The 21,324-nt window shown below is 40.9% G+C and overlaps 1 protein-coding gene across 2 annotated transcripts; it reads left to right on the forward strand.

The window, feature by feature from the left end:
• Positions 1-537: 537 nt before the first annotated feature.
• On the forward strand, positions 538-17,991 carry LOC145447103 (regulator of chromosome condensation-like). 2 transcript variants are annotated; one of them, XM_080325523.1, is made up of 12 exons: positions 538-759; positions 1,880-1,966; positions 2,020-2,088; positions 2,701-2,897; positions 3,383-3,571; positions 4,244-4,381; positions 4,446-4,530; positions 4,644-4,676; positions 5,163-5,315; positions 5,382-5,498; positions 5,783-5,980; positions 17,473-17,991. In XM_080325523.1, the coding sequence occupies exons 1-12, from the start codon at positions 675-677 to the stop codon at positions 17,616-17,618; spliced, it is 1,497 nt and encodes a 498-aa protein (XP_080181649.1). In that variant the 5' UTR covers positions 538-674; the 3' UTR covers positions 17,619-17,991. The 2 variants fall into 2 exon arrangements, with proteins under 2 accessions (XP_080181649.1, XP_080181650.1); XM_080325524.1 differs by lacking the exon at positions 4,644-4,676 and having other exon boundaries at positions 539-759.
• The last annotated feature ends 3,333 nt before the right edge of the window (positions 17,992-21,324 follow it).

Here is a 21,324-nt window from a genome sequence, read left to right on the forward strand (position 1 = left end):
TGTAGAGTCCGAAGCATAAATCCTTTAAATAAGTGTTCTACTATTCGTCGTGATCATGTATATTCGGGTAAATGATGATTCTTCGTAGCAACCGCCTGTGTGAAACCATTCCCGCACTCTTCGAAATATATTTATACCTAAGGATTGTCGATAGACATGGTCTGTTGAGCGTTATCATCGACACATTTCTAACGTTTTCTCTGCAAAATATTCAGTCAAACGGCTGTGTAGTAGGTATCTATTCGTCTTCTTAAAATTGTTTTTTCGTCATAATACCTGGAATTACACCCAAAAACAGTCGTTTACGAGCATTTGTCATTGAATACATCACCAAGAAATAGTATGGCAAGAGGTTCCTGAATATGCCGATGTAATTTCCAAAGCACAAAACGTAATGACACCCGAGTATATTTCCATGATTCACCCGATCACCGATTTTCGCCAAAAATTCTAATAGAATCACAGTGGTAAGTTGCAACCTCTGCTAACGTCCGGGCCACTAGAGCATGTCGATTTCAACGCCAACCATGCATATCAACGCCGGTACCGCGTTCGAAACAACGCTTTTGGAAATGCTGGTGGTCGCGAAAATTGGACTTGGACTTCACGTGTGTGTGATTTATACCTTCATACTGCAAGAGATCTTGGAATAAGTGAACGCAACGCGGAAGATTATGGTACGTAAAGCTACAAAGAGAACTAAGACGGCTAGCGGTGCTACAAGCATGAGGGATTCACCGAAGGAAGAGGATGTCAGCGGTAAGTTTGTTCTTTTATTTACTGGTTATATGCAAGTGTAAATTAGCTTGGTTTTTACGTCTATGTGACTGCTTAGCTTGATTACCACTCACCAGATAATTTATTTATGCGTTTTTCGTTTGATTTAAATTATTTCAATTAGAAAAAATCGTTGCCATCATCAATATATGCACTATATTGAGCATTTTTTCCCGGGCCTCTGTTGATGCAATTTGCTGACTCAGATAGCTCGTGTTGGCCATCATATGTGTGCGTGACTTGGAGTGACACAGAGTGTGCGTGGTTTGGAGTATCTGCTTTGCTTCATCTCACCCTGTCGCCCTTTGGTTTTGTATTGTGCGGGGTAATTTGTTTGGAAATGTAGTAATCTTTGTCCACTCTACACGCACCATTCAAGGACGCATGAAGCTAAAAGAAATGAAAACGGCAAATCTAAACCACCAAATCACAGTATTCGAAGAATGTAATGCAAATATCTATTGTAGTACTGTTATATAACTTCTGAATACAACTGCCATACAACGCCATTTGGCATACTTCTATTCACCAAATGTGAAGGCTACTAGGGCTATAAAAGTATAAAATAATGGCTTCACGTCCACCACTTTTTTAGTGTGCTGAGTTGGATTAGAACAGCGATTTCGTAATATCTTTTTTCCGGGATCCTAAATGTTATCCGTGGAAACCTGTCTAGTGATTTAATAATGAAGGAAAAAAATTCAAAGCATTCTGTGCACTGCTAAATCTCTTATATTCCTCACTACGTTTATGCACGGCTAACACTGCTTAACGACTAAAACAAAGATAGTATAGAAAATGCCAACTCATAACCTCGTAACCTGAGTTTAGAATCACTGTTTCATTAGTCAATCATTGTATGAGCACTACCATGTTGCCTATTCCTTAATTATATACAATAAAGTAATACTGTATGGTATATTATGCATAGGCTTCATAATTAAGCATCCTCTTGAAATGCAAACGTAACGATTTGAGGGTAACACTTTTGCATCACCACGAGCGGCCAAAAAGGTCTGAATCAGTCACACAACACAAATTGAGTTTGACAAACCAATTTACGCCAATACCGCCAATTCATCACTCAAATTATGTTTCGCAGACCAAACCTCACCGCAAAGCGAAGACAACATGCCAGCATCCAATCTGCAAGGAGCTGGCAGACGAAGGGGAAGACCGTCAAATCCTTGTACGTACCCAATGTTGTTATGTCTTCGTTGTTGCTAATTGCAGCTTTTTTAGTAAAAAGGTCATCAGAATCCGCTCAACGTGACGAAGAATCTGAAGCAAAAAAGTTGAAAAAGCTGGAATGTATGGTTGTCTATTTTTCCCTAATATCCCAATCTGTTTAATAAAAGTTTAAATATTTCACATCTATAGGTGCCGCAAGTTCGTTCAGTTCGAACCTCATACAAGAGAATATCCAATAGAATAATATACAGATATCGAATATGGTTTATTAATGCCTACTGATTGGGGTCTGTTACTTTTTTGGTTCAGCATGATTTAATAGTCTAGATATCTTCTTCACTATGTGCCTGGAGTGGACTGCGTAACTGCATACTAATCCTGAATATCATATACATTCATACCTGGGAATACCTCATCTGGTTGTCTTCTATACTTATTGGTTCCACTGTTAATGTGCCATCTCGCTATTGTTTCTTCAAAAAATTAATGCATTATAAAATTACTGAATACTTGGTTTTGTGTCTGGTCGAAAGTGATCAATGATTGTGTCTTCACCCGCTTCTTAGTTATATGAAGGGTCTGTTTTTGTTTAAATGCTTCCGCACTCAGGCAATGGATATTCTTTACGACTAGAGTCTATTGTGCTATGTGGAGCTGAAATCGCCTAAGCCGTTATATCGTCAATTGCATGACAATTGTAAATCTCTACAATTTTTTGTTTTATATTTTCAGTACTACAAGCTTTTGATTCGTTGCCCCATGGTGTGATGCTCTGCTTAGGCACAGGTGAGTTTGGTCAACTGGGGTTAGGCGAAAACACCACCACAAGAAAGAAGCCGGCGTTGGTCACAAAGGATCTTGAGGGAAAGAGAATCAAAAAGATAGTTGCCGGCGGCATGCATACTGTTTGTCTCACAGAAGATTATCAGGTGATCCTCGATCAACTGGCGTGCAGTAATTCCATGTGTTTGGCTCTCACCATTTGTGTGATACTTCATCTACATCATGACTGCTATGGGCGCACTGCTGTTATCTCGTCTGTTCCTTTGCTAAATCTTATATGATGCTCCTAGCAGTACTAGCCTCACTGGGCCAGTGTTGTGTATGATTGTCTGCCAACGGCCGAAAGAAAAAAGCGCATGTTACCACCACTCATTATACCTCGAATTTTCATGCCGGTGACGTCGTAGTTGGTGATATTATTGTTGATATTGGCCTACGATGTTCTTTTCAATTCTCAACTACTGATTATTACCTCAGACAAGTGTCAGCCGAAAATATTCGGGTATATTTCAATCAGTAGGCTGTAGTATTCAATTCATTATGCACCTTGTGATTGGCATTGGTGTTGGCAAATTGTCATTTCCGCAGTGTAATCCACAGGGATATACTTACTCTGCATATTTGTTTTTAGGTTTATACTTTCGGTTGCAACGACGAGGGCTGTCTCGGCCGCAACATAACCGATGACGAGGAAGAATTCGAACCAGGGCTAGTCGGCGGTGCTTTAGAAGGGGTCAGGGTCGTCGATATATCCGCCGGCGATAGCCACACTGCGGCCCTTTCCGACGATGGGGCCGTGTATCTGTGGGGTTCTTTCAGGGTATGTTTTCTTCTCTATAGAGCTTAATTTGCCATGACAAACATCAGGCGTATCACCCGAACATAAAAAGCGTACTTTGACTTCGAAAACTCGTGAAATCACGTTTCCATTCTTAGCATTTCAGCCATCTTCTGCTGCCTTTCAAAGTACCCCGAAACAGGTTTTTCGTACGTGCACTAATTGAGTGGTTAGTATTTTGAAGTACTTCTACTTCTATTGGACAGTTTTCTGTATTTTAGACAAATCCAGGCCTACGATACTTCATTTTACTTTGAAACCCGCTGAAGCTTGATTCTGAACAGGCAAAGGCCATAAATTTTTCCACTGGCAAAAATTTGTTGGATATTTCTTTTTAAAAGCTTCTAGGAGGTACAGAACTTCAATATACTATTCAATAGTTCTGTTTGTGCACAAAATTATCAAAACGACAGATTTCGCATTGTTGGGAGAGGCCGTTCACACTTTGATTTGTGTGCCATGGAGCCGACTTTTGTCGAAATTTTATGCCGGTGACGGTGACATCGTATTCGGTGAAGCGGTTGTTGATGTACAATGTTCTTACCCATTCTCTACTAGTTTCTGACGATTACCACTGACGAGTGTCCGAAGCTCTTCAATTCCTCAATTCTAGTTGTACTTGAAGAAATTTACCACGGCCACCTCTGATTTTAGGACAGCCATGGTAAACTTGGCCTTGTCCGCGAATACAAAATCGAGTCGGCACCCACGAGACTCGTGTCACTGAATCGACCCATCGTCAAAATTGCGTCTGGTGGAGATCATGTGGCTATGATTGCTGATAACGGAAAGGTAATGACGGTGGTGCTGGTACGTTGCGACCAATATGTATGTTAAGCATGCGTTCGTTTCAAAGGTTTACACAATGGGTTGTTCGGAACAGGGTCAACTGGGAAGGATAGCGCGTTATTTCTCAAACCGAGGCGGACGGCGGACAGCTCGTGAGTGCTTTTGAAATTACTTGTTTCATTTTGGATCCCGAGGGAAGGGGTGTGATTCATGATAGAAAGCTGTTTTGTGTGCTGTAATTGAGAAAGGTTCCTTGTTATTACAGAAGTACCTGGTCGTGAATCGTTGAGGGACAAAGGTCAGTTGATTTATGATAACGACTGTGTTTGATAGGGTATTTTGAAGTTACAAGGGCACTTGGTTGGAGACGTCAGAGGATCGTATTTGAAAGTTTAAAAAAAGATGAGTTTTTGAATGCAAGATTTCAAATGAAGGACAGCTTTAGATCATATCGTGTCTTGCATGCTATAGAGCAGGGGTTCCCAACCTTTTTGACACTGTTGCTTTGTTTTGATCCTTACTTGCCATTCGTATACACTTCTCACTCTCGTGGATGGCACATGTTTGGTGTGTCTAGCATTTTTTACTACAAATGATATGATCATTCTCGACTCTTACTCGATTGCTTAACCACAAGCTAATAGCCAGTGGAAATTTAATCCTCAAGTATTCATACGCATGTCTCAGTAACAGTTTTGTATGAACTGCAGCCACATCGGGTCCAGATCTGTAGCTCACTGGGATGGTTGCTGCTTTGTCGGTGTCACCGGTTGTAATTTTGCAGAACTGTGCTTACACCCGAATCCGATCCACTTGCCGCGACTCAACAAGACAAGTCCGCATGCCCGGGACGTGTTCTGCGGGATATACAGCACTTACATCGTAACGACATCGGGCGATGTGTTTGCGTGCGGTTTGAATAACTATCATCAATTGGGTTAGTATGGTGGCGGTCAGTTCCTGGTAGGGTCATAACGTAACGAAAACGATTGATCACCACCAGGAATGCCCAACGAAGAAGAAGACTTCTTTAACCCGGTGCATGTTCCGTTATTGTCCGACCGGCCGTGGAAGATGTTTGCGGGAGGCATGCATCATCTGATTTTGTTGGATGAAAAAGGTGAGTGTCGCCATCACACAAAGGTGGTCAGTGGTAAAGTACTACTTTTCAAAGTACTCTGGTAGGTTATGACTGCTCTCATCACTCAAGTGGTCACAATTTTTGACTAATTCCACTTTTTGTCACAGTTGGTAGCTTTTTAGTCATTACTACACCTAGAATACTTACCTTTTTACTTAATTGGAAATCGTTACTGCCACTTGAAGAATAACGATGACTACTTTCAATGCCTCTCCACGCCCGGCTTTGTTTGTCGTGTGGTCGTTGAATTTGCGTTGTTTCAGGCGACGTTTATGCATTGGGACGGGGCGATTATGGAATGCTGGGTCTCGACAGCAACGACAACGTGAACAAGCCTACCAAGTTGCCGAGTTTGAAGAATATCTGTCGGGTGGGGACTGGATCGACTGTGTCATATGCGGTCGATGTGAGCGGTGAAGCTTACGCTTGGGGAATGGGCACCAACTTACAGCTCACGACAGGTACGTTTCTGCTCTGGGGTGGAGTGGGAATTTATATGATCCTGAACAGTTTTCTGCTACCATATAACTGGTCTTTCCGTTGTTCAATATCAAAACTTAATTTTCAAATAACCTGGTCCCGGCTATCTGTTGCATTGTTTGAAATGCTCAACATAACTTGCTGCGTGAGATGCGTGGCACGTAATGTCCCAATGGTATGGGTCGATGAGTCGTTGCAAAAAGAGATCCCGTGTTGCTATATTTTTCAATGGTCGAAAACATTTGATCATGACATCGCAATCACGATGACACGAGTTATAGTCGGGATGAAAATCTGTGAGAGGCGAGTTAAAATTTTGAGATGTGAAATTCCTGCGATGATGTGATACCATAGTGAACATCAGACATGGGGTGATTACTTCTTATGATTACCGTAATTTTCCGAATATAGTGCGCCCCCATGTGTAATACGCACCCTTAAAATGACGTGTGTGTTCTGGGAAAAAGCCTGTGCCCATGTATAGTACGCACCCTGCATTCGCAGTACATGAGTACATGAATAGTTGCGGTTTAGTATTCGATGTTGTTCTGTTTTGCGATGTCACTGTCGAACAATCATGACATGATGATCGCTAATCATATTACAATTAACGGCATTGTCTCTAAACGAGAGTAGATATTAGCCAAAGCCTGTGAGGTCGGCGACGCGATAGCTCTGGGTAGCGACACACGACATCTTGCGCACTTGGCCTATTACAATTAAAGATGCGATTGCTTAGGCCAACGGTTATGTCGGGCGCACCAGTCCTGTTGGAGATGCGACTGATTACCCAAGCGGTTATATCTTGCGTACATGGCCTCTTGTGTATGAGATTGTTACGGCCTGTCGTTGACGCGATGCATACCACTGTGATTCTGCCAGAAAATGCTTACGTCATATATCAGAAATCGCTGAGTCATTATTGTCGCAATGATTCAGTTGTGCTAAAATCAAATATTATAACCGGAAAAACAATTTCGCGACAGATTTGGAGTGCAAACGAACTGAAACACACGAGTTTTATCAATAAATGGCGCAAACGGTATGATCAATACAATATGTCATCGAAACTTGGAAGGAGCGCTTCATTTAACAACCGCCAGGTAGTAGTTATGGCATCTAAATTTTCAGCCGTTACGTAATCTACGCAGGCGGACCTACTCGATTCTCGCCTGTAGCCGAAGCATCAGAGGTTAATTTGTGTTCCTTCCCCCATGTTTGACTATTTCTTACGGCGTCAAGACGCCCGAAGAAAGACTCCACAAAAGATTATATGTGATGTCGAGCAGAAAAAAAAACAAATATTAGCGTTTAACGAAGACAGCCTATCCCACACTGTTACATCGGCCAATTGGCTTTCGTCGTTGTTTGATTAAAATAGCAGGTAAATGCAACATCTTCTTGCCGGTTAACTACATCGCATTGCACACTATGTGTCTTGAGCACATCAGAATATAAATGATTACGATTATTGCGATCAACGTCATGTTCGTGTTTGGTATAGGTCGACTGTAATGTCGCAATTTATAAGTTATTCAATAAACAATAAAAACAAAAAAATGCAATAGCGTTGCTTCTGCTTCGGACATTTTATATATTCGCAAAACTATTTCATCGTATGGTTTTACGTAGCCTACTTATTGAAGATCAAAACGCACGATTTTGCGTCAAATACGACTTTTCGTCAAATTCGATTTTCGGTCTATTTCAATCAACGATTAGGACACCCTAAATGTAACGGCGTGCTATCTACTTCGGATATATTATATATTCGGATAAGTATTAAATAATGATATTAATGACAATATCAAAAAGTTGAAAAATTGCGTACTTTTTTAAGATCAAAATGAATGATTTTGCGTCAAATACAAATTTTCGTCCAATTCGATTTTCGGTCTATTTCAGTCAACGATTAGGACACCCTAAATGTAACGGCGTGCTCTCTGCTTCAGATATATTATATATTCGGATAAGTATTACATCATGATATTAACGATAATATCAAAAAGTTGAGAAATTGCGTACTTTTTTAAGATCAAAATGCACGATTTTGCGTCAAATACTACTTTCCCTCCAATTCGATTTTCGGTCAGTTTCAATCGACAATTAGGACACCCTAAATGTAACGGCGTGCTCTCTGCTTCGGATATGTTATATATGGGGTTGCGTATTGAATCATGATATGAATGACAATATCAAAAAGTTGAGAAATTGCGTACTTTTTGAGGATCAAAACGCATGATTTTGCGTCAAATACCACTTTTCGTCAAATTCGATTTTCGGTCAGTTTCAATCGACAATCAGGACACCCTAAATGTAACGGCGTGCTCTCTGCTTCGGATATATTATATATTCGGATAAGTATTACATCATGATATTAACGATAATATCAAAAAGTTGAGAAATTGCGTACTTTTTTAAGATCAAAATGCACGATTTTGCGTCAAATACGACTTTCCGTCCAATTCGATTTTCGGTCAGTTTCAATCGACAATTAGGACACCCTAAATGTAACGGCGTGCTCTCTACTTCGGATATGTTATACATTGAGATAAGTATTACAGCATGATATTACCAATAATATCAAAAAGTTGAGAAATTGCGTACTTTTTCAAGATCAAAATGCACGATTTTGCGTCAAATACGACTGTTCGTCCAATTCGATTTTCGGTCTATTTCAATCAACGATTAGGACACCCTAAATGTAACGGCGTGCTCTCTGCTTCGGATATATTATATATTCGGATAAGTATTACATCATGATATTAACGATAATATCAAAAAGTTGAGAAATTGCGTACTTTTTTAAGATCAAAATGCACGATTTTGCGTCCAATACGACTTTTCGTCCAATTCGATTTTCGTTCTGATTCAATCGACAATTAGGACGCCCAAAATGTAACGGCGTGCTCTCTGCTTCGGATATGTTATACATTGGGATACGTATTACATCATGATATTAACGATAATATCAAAAAGTTGAGAAATTGCGTACTTTTTTCAGATCAAAATGCACGATTTTGCGTCAAATACGACTTTCCGTCCAATTCGATTTTCGGTCAGTTTCAATCGACAATTAGGACACCCTAAATGTAACGGCGTGCTCTCTGCTTCGGATATGTTATATATGGGGTTAAGTATTGAATCATGATATGAATGACAATATCAAAAAGTTGAGAAATTGCGTACTTTTTGAGGATCAAAACGCATGATTTTGCGTCAAATACCACTTTTCGTCAAATTCGATTTTCGGTCAGTTTCAATCGACAATTAGGACACCCTAAATGTAACGGCGTGCTCTCTGCTTCGGATATGTTATACATTGGGATAAGTATTACATCATCATATTAACGATAATATCAAAAACTTGAGAAATTGCGTACTTTTTCAAGATCAAAATGCACAATTTTGCGTCAAATACGACTTATCCTCCAATTCGATTTTCGGTCTATTTCAATCAACGATTAGGACACCCTAAATGTAACGGCGTGCTCTCTGCTTCGGATATGTTATACATCGGGATAAGTATTACATCATGATATTAACGATAATATCAAAAAGTTGAGAAATTGCGTACTTTTTGAGGATCAAAACGCATGATTTTGCGTCAAATACCATGGTGTTTGTCAACTACTATGGTCATTTACACAAGGCCATTTTTTCATTTTACTCCGTAGCTGCCGACTTGTAGCACGGTCCGAATAGGATTTTTATAGAGCACCGATTACACTGATGAGATAGCGAGGAGGGGCCTTGATAAACATCTAACACTAAGGTAGGAATTCTTGAGTCATCCTCGGTAGCTAACGACTATATTGGCTGTCACTTGAATTCACGATCAATAATTGGTATTTTGCGGCGTAGACACGAAGATTATTAAGGGCCCCCGCGCCACAATTACGTTAGTTGATGAACCAGCTCGTCATGTCATTTGAACTTGTGAACTATATGAAGAAGAAGTGTTGTCACTTGGCAAAACCAATACGGTGCAGTGTTAAGAATTGTATGTTGCAAGCGTTGTTCTATCAAGAGTCATGGGTCGGGCTTCTACCCGTACCAATAAGCATTCAAGTACCCATCAGTCAAGTACCCATCAGCCAAGTACCAAGCAGTCAACTACCAAGCAGTCAACTACCAAGCAGTCAACTACCAAGCAGTCAACTACCAAGCAGTCAACTACCAAGCAGTCAACTACCAAGCAGTCAACTACCAAGCAGTCAAGTACCAAGCAGTCAAGTATCAAGCAGCTAATTACCAAAAAGTAATATCTGGTGAGGACTATAGCTAATTTTCTGCATCGTAATGGAGTAGAATCACTAAGAACTGATAAACTCCTAAATCATTTTCTGGATAGCTGCAGTTAATGTAAAGGGAAAAGCACGACGCAGCGCAAAACACTTCTGCGTAGTTTCTGTAAACTTCAAGACGTGGAGATAAAGAATGCTCTCAAAGAAATGTCTCGTTTCGAAACAGATGATGTGGCAACCAGTGATGACGTCGATGTCCGCTGTATTGTTGAAAAACACAACTCCAAACAAGTTAATGAGTTGACAAATTTTGCTGGTCAGAGGTACTGTGTGTGTCGCAAAGAGTGGCGCGGGGAGGAGCTAGTTCAATGTGACACGTGTGAGTCGTGGTTTCATGATATCTGTATTTTCAAAGGCACTGATCTGCGTAAATTAGTAAAGGGAAAGTAGGAAAAAGTACCATTACTGTGCCAACACGCCACTGTAGCCGTACATACCAAATCAGGATCAGGAATATTCCACCGTGTTGATGGAAATATACAATCAAAGATTCTTCAAGATGCCGGTACCTGTACCTCGTCGGTGGAGCTATTGACAAAAGGGACTCAAACCGATAGCATTCATGATGTACAAGAGATTCCGTCGTGTAATGATGGCATTGCGCAGATCCACAAATCATTGTCTGATGAACTGTCGGATAACGAAGCGGAAACCGGTCTTGGCTCATTAATGACCAGCAATAAACTCGACCTTATTACATCTAAAACAATTGAAATCGAAGGTCACTTTAATATTGAGGGAAGTAAATGGAAATACATCGTCGGTGTTGATAATAACAGATTCGATAAGGACGAGTACAGGAATGTTATTCTGGACCCTATAAAATCTTTGTACGACGAATGCGTTCCGGCCTTTCTCAATCATTATTTGCGACATGTCGTCAACGAAAGAGGGAGTGACTCTTATGAAGGCGGTATAATGCAAATCTGTATTGCTGGCACAAAACATGTTACGTTACGTATCGTGTAACCTTTATGCAGCGTCAAAATTGTCCTGATGTTGAAGGGAGAATTATTATCGACGGAACTCGTTGTCACACAGGAGAATGCGTACGATCACGTCCAGTTCGCGGAAGCGAGCGGAAAATGATCAGAAGTAAACTGGAGCACCGAAAGCCGGCATCGCTCCACAACGAGTTGTACGATACTCTGACCGCTGAGCAGAGGATCCTCGGCTCCCATACAGACGTGCCAAGTTCCAACGTACTTCGAACAATGACTCAGCGATTTCGGAAATATGACGTAAGCATTTTCTGGCAGAATCACAGTGGTCGATGCATCAAGAAGGACGCGATGAATCAAGAAGGATTGCCGCGCACGCCGGTAGCAATCAGTAGGGATGGTGTGAACGTGAGGTTCACGTTCGCGTTCTGTGTGTGAACCTCGGAAATTTAGAGGTTCGCGTTCACAACAGAACCTTGGTAGGTTCTGCACTGTGAACCTTTTTGGTAAATTGTAATTTGCACTTCATTATAAGATCTTTGGTTCAAACTCTATGCATGGCGCTGGTAGCATAAAAAATCAACACTAAACGAGCATGCACCTTGACAACCTTAAAAGTTTTACTTGCTTTTTTTATACAAAAACTTTCTCGAAATATTCAGCTTTCCGTTTGTGAATATTTAGTGACTCCCTGCTGTGAGCTTGACCCCCAATCACACAACATCACTAGCGATATACGTAGTCAGCGAATGGTGCTTATGCAACTAATCAATGACATTGATATCGTTTTCTGATGTAAAAATCAAGCGGGCGTACGGGGTCAATCTTGACTTCATATCTTTACTGGATCATTAAAACCAAATCCGTGCGATTAAGGTGCTGGCTACTGCTGTATAACTTGTTGTTTACGGTATCGGTAGCGAGTATAGAAACCCGTTTTATACTCTGCGCAATATCAATGTAGCAATACTCAGACTCCGAAGTCCGAACACATTGTCCAGTCTGGCTAAGACCGTTAAGGCGTAAGCTTATATTCCCTAGCAAGTCCTCGTCGAAATTGTTGGCAAAGCGACGTAATGTATTGATTTTATGCGATTATTCTATCCTTTGATTACCGCGGTTGATACATTTAGCGACGTTTAGAACGCCAATATGTACTTCTGTAATGTGACATTATGTGGCCCGAGTCTTCGCTAGGTATCGTGTACAGTAATATAGGCTATCACTTCATTGAAAGACATGGTTAGAATTAGCAATATGACGTCACGAGGTTCACGTTCGTGTTCACACAGAACCTTTCAAAAAGGTTCGCGTTCACAAGAACCTGAACCTTTCAGAGGTTCACACCATCCCTAGCAATCAGTGACCTAATTTCGCTCGCGTACAAACGGCAAATCAACTCAGCAAGAGATCGTGTGCTTTGCAGACGACACTCGTTAATTAGAAACACGCTTTTCGTTAATTGGCAACATGACTCTCTATTTGGCAGCGCGTTATACTCGATAATACGAATTACGGGGCTCAATGGCTAGCGGTGATCCGCGATTTAAACAAACATGTAGAAAGGCGTGATTTCAAGTTTTTGATCGAGGGATATTTTTCAAGGCTTGCTGTACCCATGTATAATACGCACCCCCTATTTTAAGGCAAAAAATCGGTAAAATTTTGCGCATCATACATGAAAAATTACGGTACTTCTGAATCACGCGATTACGATTACAGTAAAACCAGTAAGTAGTCGATTACGATTACGATTACATTGGAAAAGTAATCACTCACGATTACTCACGATTACATTTATTTTGCATCTTAGTAGTTATATTGGAAGACAATACCTGGATTGCGCTGAAAAGCCCTAATGAGAAAACAACTTTATTTAAAAAAGATGCAACATTTGCTTGTTACGTCATAATGTACCCATTGCCCATTTTATAAAGGACGATTTATCGCACCCAACGATTTGCATTCTTGCTAGGTCCGTAACTCCCGCACCCCAAATTCCATAATTAATAATATTACATAAATTAACATAAATTATAGAGTATTTTCGAGAGATTTCATTAACTTGAAAATTCTCTTTGAGTTTTGCGATTTAAATGTCTCTAGATAGCTTGATTTTGAAATGCATATGTGTCCCCCTCAGGAAATAAAGCATGCATAATTCATAGTAATACGCATTTCTTGTGCCAGTCAATACCGTGCCCCATAGCACCAAAAGACATGCAGTTTCGGCCCGCATGCGACTCCACGAAGTGTACTACATTAGCCGAAACTTAGGGTATGTGTCCATTGTCAATAGCCGCGCAGGGTGGGCGTGACTAACAGTCCGGTCCTTCCAATCTGAGTCGACGATGCAAATGCCACTCGGACACCCTCAGAGCATTAGACATGACAATTTGTGTGTGCGTCTCATGCAAGTTTTCCTTTTAGTCTGCTACGTTTGGGCCACTACAATATCTTTTGACTACAACTACTTTTGACCGGAGGTCACGAATTAACAACATATATTAAAGTAATTATTGCAAGATACCAGACGTTATAATTATGAATTTTGCGCCTCCTGCTCTTCAGGTAAATCTGACCATGGGGGGTTGAGATAGGATTTAAAATGCTATATAATGCAATTACCAATATTATTGACGAAATTAAATCTTCAACTTGAAAATTGACTACCCAATTAGGGCCCAAGACCAACGTTTAGAGTGGGGTACGATTTTGCTGTTTTGATCATGATTCTAGCTACAACCCACGCTGACATGGTATATAAGCCGATGGCTATGACGGCAGGTCCAAATGTTCAGTAAAGAATTGTGAAATAGCGATTGGCGTCCGTTTTGAGTAGAATAATATGAGAATAAGAAAAGGTGGACATATAATTCTGCCTTCAACTTAATACAGATAATGCAATGCAAGGTGCCACTACGAGAAACGGCAAAAACAAACGGCTCGGTTATGATGTATATCAGCAGCTGTTGATTTTTGATGCTTTGTTGTGGAAACAGTAATGTTTTATTTGACGAGTTGGCCTACAAAATTTTTTACCTCTGTCTTGTGTACGTTCGTACCACATAGGCCTACTGCTCGCCAAGCAGCAACGGTCAAACTGCGTTTAACTAAGCATAATAAAACACCAATACAAAAGCTGCTATTTTAAACTAGGGAGAGAGGTGATTAATTATCCTGCTGCAAGGTAGTGGCGTCTGAAATGTATATTGATAACCCGATATACAGCACGGTGGGTGTTCTTACAATCACACAAATGTACATCGGATATCTAATTACTATGTGTGGATACTTCTTACGCAAAGACGAGAAAAGCTAATAGGCTACTTCTGACGTAATAATGAGCAGTGGCATTTGAAAATCAGACGTTTGTGCTCTCAATAACGGGTGTATTACCTCTTTCTTGTTCACGAATGTTCAGTTTATGACACAGTCCTTGTACAAATAAAAAGTAATCGTTCTTTCGCAAAGAAATCGATTAAATAAGGGAATTAGTCGATTACGATTACTTCGGAATTTTTTCGTATGTAATCGATTGCGATTACGATTACTTGAAAATGCTGTAATCGTTGTAATCGATTACGATTACTAATCGCGATTACCCCATGTCTGGTGAACATCGGTAACTTTCGACTCCCTGATTATGCCTCTGATGGAACTGTCATTGGCCCCATCCATATGATATATATAGTGCCAGATTTTTTTAACATGCTGTACGTTAAAGGGGCACTGCACTCTAAAAATGATGTGGCCTCAAATTGAAGGACAAAACGAAAAAAAAAATTTTACCGCAGTCATTTTCTTCAGAACACCACCGTAATGGAGCTGCAATTTATTGAAATTTCCACAGGGGTCTTCACGCTCCAGCGCTAACGCAGAGATCAAACTTCATAGAGTTGTCAGCCGATGTTATGAAGGAAATATTACGTACACGCCAAGGTGGTTTAGATACCGCGTTCAACGGAAGATGTTCGCACTGGAGATTTTTGTCAAAATCGGGCCCAGTGTATTCTATTTCTTCAGGACAGATATAGATCATCTCTAACAATATTTTATACATAAGAATAGGACATGATCTATTTCTATCCTGAAGAAATAGAATACACTGGGCCCGATTTTGACAAAAATCTCCAGTGCGAACATCTTCCGTTGAACGCGGTATCTAAACCACCTTGGCGTGTACGTAATATTTCCTTCATAACATCGGCTGACAACTATATAAAGTTCGATGTCTGCGTTACTGCTGGAGCGTGAAGACCCTGTGGAAATTTCAATAAATTGCAGCTCCATTACGGTGGCGTTCTGAAGAAAACGGCTGCGGCCAAAATTTTTTTTTTCGTTTTCCCCTTCAATTTGAGACCACATCATTTTTAGAGTGCAGTGCGCCCTTAAGTACTAGGAAACTGTGCTCTTGAGACTATCCGAAGGTCAAAGAGCCTAATGCAGAATATTTAAATACATACCATTTATGCGATCACAAAAAATAATATGCCAGTTCTACATTGCATTAAAGAGAATTTGCTATTTTTCGACCATACCTATTTCATTGCACTTAGTGACAATGCTGCAGGTTAATCACGACTTCACTGAAATGTCATTTCCACTGTCGTGCGTGGATTTGTCCTACTTGTTTCATATGCTGAGATTGAGATTTCAAAAATTCCGCAGTGGAAATATTACAGAAACTATCATTCTCGATTAGCAATCAACTTTTTGCACCAGGGACGTATTGGAATTAAGACTACATTCAGATTCGAGTACTCATCATTCATCATCATTTTAATAATATTTTTATCAAATCAATACACCACAAGATAGCGATATAGTGACAGGTTAGGTGGGTGCCGAAACGACTTGGAGTAGTCCTTTAATTATACTCCCACCTTGACCTACGGCGTGTAAATGAGAGGCATGCACACTGGATTTTGGAAAGGATTACATAAAAGGAAGCGACAAAAATGAATGCTGCATGTGTTGGTGGGCGAGGTCGATATGTCAGCTCGTGGTCCGGTAATCCTAAGCCTGAGACCCGTGTCGCTTTTCCGCGATTGTATGACCTATTTCTAGACTCAAGATCAGGGGTTCTCAAACTGTGGGCCACAGAGCTATTTGGAATATTTTAGAATTTGAGAAATTTCAGTTATATTTGTTATGTTATTCGCTCAATATTACATTCATATTAACCGATTATAAGTAGGCTGGATAACGATTTTCATCCTACTCTGATGAGACGTAGTGACAGGAATGGAGTCAGAATGTACAATTCGCAAATAGGGGGAAACGACGGCTTTTGTCCCCGGCTATGACAGCCTACGGCTAACAGCAACAAGAATAATTTCAATTATATTATAACGGGAACTTGATGCTGAAGTAACCAAGTATTCCGGCGTATGCCCATGAAAATGGTGTGCATTAAACTCGGATTGAAGTTGGTACTTCTTTTATTGTAACATAAAAATGTTCATTATTGGAACTCACTGCCAATTATCGACTTCTAATGGAAGTTACGGCACCATCGCAACGAAACGTACTGGATTGGGGATTTAGGCAGCACATTCATCTCTGGAGTCGATTAAAAATGTCCGGCTGGAAATCATTCCACATATAATGTAAGAGTCACGTGAATTGATTGTATCATTGGATTGAATTTTCTGACAACGTACAGGTACAAAACTTACTATATACATTGTAAAACTTGCTTTCCACTTCTATGTGGTATCCCATTGACCAAAGAATTGTTTGGAGCTGGTTATATTATTCCCCACCATAGTGGAACTAACACCCCACTCACACAATGGATGCGGAGATTGGGTGTAGCGACGTGAGTGGAACAGCGGACGCCAGTAATGTACACAAGAGTTATGCGATCTACCAGGGTCGTAACTGTCGCACCCAAACCTCCAATTGGATGAGCTCGAAGGGGCCCAAAATTATTTCGTTAGTCCTTCTGTTGAAGAAGATATCTTCAACAGGTAAATTTCACCACGCTTCGTGCGATTTCATATTCCTGGAGGTCTAGGTTTAAATATGATTAGTAAGAAAAATGAGGGTATTTTTGAAAAATATCAGTGTCAGCGATTACCATGCATTGAACAAAATTATGACTCTTAGATAAGAGGTGGCCAACAGAACATTTTCAAACCGGAAAATGGGCCACGGCCAAAATATGGCAGAGAACCCCTGCTTTATATTCTAGCGTTAACTCGCCCGTCTCTCGTCCAGGTGAAGAAGACGACGAGTTATCTCCGGTCGCGATGAGCGGGAAGAATCTCGAAGACAGAGCCGTGTTGGCCGTGGACGGCGGCGGACTACACACCGTCGTTCTGGCGTGCGACAAGTCCGATTTTGCGAAGGGCGGCGATTCGTGATGTGCATTTCGCTCGCCCGCTCGCGACTCGTCGCAGCGAGCAAACGGCGACCCGCCTGGCAATATCTGAAGAGTGAAACATCGAGTCAAACGACCTATTGTTACCAATCGTGACCAGCAAAGATTCCCGACCATACGCTTTTATACTTGACGCGCTGGCTTGCGATTCTCTTTATAGGATTTTATGACGTATTGCGGTCGAGTCTTGTCTATCCTTGTACGCGGACACTCATGAATTTTACAGTTTGGAGTGACGCGTAATAGAGCGATGGTCTACTAACGGAGCGTCTATCACTGACCCGTGTTCGCAATCATTCGGAAGCCGCGTTTTGCAATAAATGAGCGTTTTAATCAGCCGTTCGTTGCATATTGTACATTATGGTGTTTTTGGGTGGATGGTGGGTTTGGGTCAGAATGTTGGTGTGGTGTGATGGTGAGTGTGAGAGCTGGTGTCACAACACTGATGTGCTGCGGTTACGAGTGCGACTGACTGGCTGAGACCAGGAAGTTATTTGTGCTAAAACAATCTTGCGGGCAGGGTGTAGACCTACCTTTAACAGCTGGGAGTTGAGGCAGTGTGTTCTGTTCTACAGAAAGGCTGTAGTACTTTACCAGCCTCTTCTACTGGTACTATCAAGCCCAGTATTACATGATCCGGTGTAGATAAAGCTTATGGATAGATTTCGTCAATAATATTGGTACTTGCCAGTGGCGGCTTGTCCTATAGGGCAACTGGGGCATTTGCCCCACCTAAAATTCTGTTCAAAAACAATTATTTACCATCTATAGATGCACAACAATCAATATATACCGAAATCACAGCGAAACCCGCATTATTCAAGTGCTTTCGCTTTTAAATGACCATATCTCGCGAAGTCTCTGCGAAAATCGAATTCTCTTCTGTGTTTTCGCTTTGTGAATGCCTAGCCGGGGCTTGCCCCGGTAGCGCTCATAACAAGCTTTCACTGTCTATTCTCTCAAAGCCGCGCACAATAAAGAAACGGTGATTTACTCTCTCATATTCATAGAATTACCGAGCAAGTGGGGCAACCTGCCTGGTTGCCCTTATGGTGTGATGTAACAATCGTGTCTATATCTGAACTCGGTTACCGTCATATGCGTTGAGTCGACCTTTGTTGGTATAGGTCGATTTTGACGATGTTTCGCTCCATGATAATTCTTGAAACTTGGTATGTTATGTCGTGAAGGTCGTATTTAACACTGCTCCAAGTTTCAGGGTTTGCTACTTAAAGTGTAGGGTAGTAATTTCGTTTCCTAAGTTGACTATGTGCTGATCCGTCATGTATCGCAAACAGATTTTACTCAAAAGCGGGTATTGGTCTCCATTGATTTTGACGACGTTCCATGCCGAGATCGGTCATGACATTTGACATAGTTGGTCGTAGTGTTAGTATCGATCGCCGTACCAAGTTTAAAGTTTATCACTGAACTATGTGGGTGGTAATTTCGTTTCCTAAGTCGAGTGAGAGCTGACTCGCCATATATCACTAACAGATTTTACGCAATACCGGTATTGGTCTGTATCGATTTTAACGATGCTCCATACCTATATCCGTCTTGAGCTTTAGTACTGTATATCTTGATTTCAGTATCGAACGCTGTGCCAAGTCCCGAGGTTGACACTCAATGATTAGGGCATTAATTTCATTATCAAGGTCGAGTATGGTGGGCCTGACGCTGACTACCGCATTGCGGATTTCACGCAAAAGCCGGCGTTGGTCTGTGCTTATTTTAACTGTGTTTCATACTGAGATAGGTGATGAGATGATGATCTCATGAAACAGTTTACTAAGATTCTCGGTTTGCATTCCAATATTTGCTTTATTTTATATTCTCCAATGTCAATTCCACCGTGAAATTGTGGCCTTCAAGCCATTTGCTGACAACCCGACGTCAAGCGCGTTAGCTAGTTCGTTTTCGATGACAGCTAACAGCTGATCAATTGATCAGCCTATTCCTCAATATATTTTACGCAAAATTCAGTGTTTTGAGGCAAGACTCGGCTCTTATCAGCCTGGAAATTGTCCATTGATCTAATCGTACACGGGAGGAAAGCGCACTCTTACCTTTTCCCAACGTATTGCGATAAAAAATGAAAGGCTGACGTATAAGCGAGGATAAGGACGCCATGTTATACACTTTTACACTGCTGGTGCCAGGGAACAGTGTCTCTAGTTCTACTGAAATTGGGTATCGTATCGTGATCTGAAGCATGTGGTCTACTGCAAACGGTGTCTCGATATTACCCGATAGTCGACATTGCTCGGCTCGAGTTGACTTGTTTATATTCTAATACATCTTTTTCTGAAGTAGTAACCACTAGTGAACTTTTAAAATTCCTATAGTTGACAAATCGCTTTCTATCAACTTTGCTGCAGTAATTAGACTCGATGCGTTAGATGTGCTCCCGATTCTCAACGCTATCATTCTGGGTATTCCAGATTTCAATGAACTCGTCATTAAACATTTTGCAACTATGAAATCACACCGCGCGCAATAGGCCTGCTGATACAAACGGTAAAATATGCAGGTATGAACAACTGTACTTGATATTTTCTTTCGAATACTTTGAAATACGTAAGTCTTGTTTACCATGCTTAATGTATACACCCCACACAAACTGTGTGTGACCACCAAGAAGTCACATTTTCACGTCGGAATACACTATTGTGACGTCATTTAGACAACTAAAATCGCGTACACCCCTTGCCCCACCACCCGATATTATCACGAGCCGCCACTGGTACTTGCTTATGTCACTTATAATTTCTGATCTTCTCGCGGGTTGGTTTCGTGCGAGCCAGTAATTTACACGCACGAAACGCGAAAGAAAAATTTAATGGTAAAGAAATCTGCTCAAATTGACTATACTACACGCTGATTACTCAGAGGTGGTTAGTAACGAAATATTATACTTTTTCAGAATATTCATGTAGGTTTTGAATACTTGCACTCCTTATTCAACTGCTTATGATTTTAGACTATTTCTACTCAGTTTCTAGGCAAAACTAGACCTATAATTCTTACTCTTCTATTTGAAAATTACTACTTCACTGGAATTTTTCAACGTTACTTCTACTTGAGTACCAACAATTACTGCTTTTACCACATCAAGATTGTCGATATTATTTTGGGCCCCCTTCAAGCTTGTGGTGCCGAAGATGGCCTTAAATATAACAGCAAGCAGGTGAGATTCAACGTGGTGAGGTTGCCCAAATATCATCCTTTCTTGAGATACGTGCCTATAATTGAATGTTAATGACCCTCCTCAGTAACCAAAATATCATCCCATGTACTATTGAATTAGTGTTGTCCTGTAGCCGTCATGTATGATATTCAGTCTTGATTGTACTTTCCAATTGTTCGGGATTTTAAATTCTTACAATGTCATTTTTGTACGCCATAATCCGCCGTGGTACAGTGCATTATACGTCATGGTTGACCATGGTGCAAAGACCAACATATGATAAGCACTTACAATCTTAACAACACGGCCTCAATCGTACCATATCTCGGACATGGATGTATTGTATAAGTTGCCGCGAGTTGTGAAACGGGACTTGTCCTGATGGGTCAAGAAAGCATGAGAAATGATCATCCTGCCGCGGTCATATTCGCTTTGCGGACATGGCTGTGACGAATGTTTGCATTTCTCTTTATCACGAGTTAAAAGCAACAGACGACGA

This window comes from Botryllus schlosseri, chromosome 9 (genome assembly GCF_051294905.1).
Source record: "Botryllus schlosseri isolate E-star chromosome 9, Bs_hap1, whole genome shotgun sequence".
NCBI classification, from domain to species: Eukaryota; Metazoa; Chordata; class Ascidiacea; order Stolidobranchia; family Styelidae; genus Botryllus; species Botryllus schlosseri.

Bases quoted from the DNA above. Each gene is read 5' to 3' on its own strand.
- LOC145447103 (XM_080325523.1), top strand. From the start codon at position 675: ATGGTACGTAAAGCTACAAAGAGAACTAAGACGGCTAGCGGTGCTACA. The intron at 2,898-3,382 runs GTGATCCTCGAT...ATTTGTTTTTAG, and splicing joins GTCTCACAGAAGATTATCAG to GTTTATACTTTCGGTTGCAA. The intron at 4,677-5,162 runs GTCAGTTGATTT...GTAATTTTGCAG, and splicing joins TGAATCGTTGAGGGACAAAG to AACTGTGCTTACACCCGAAT.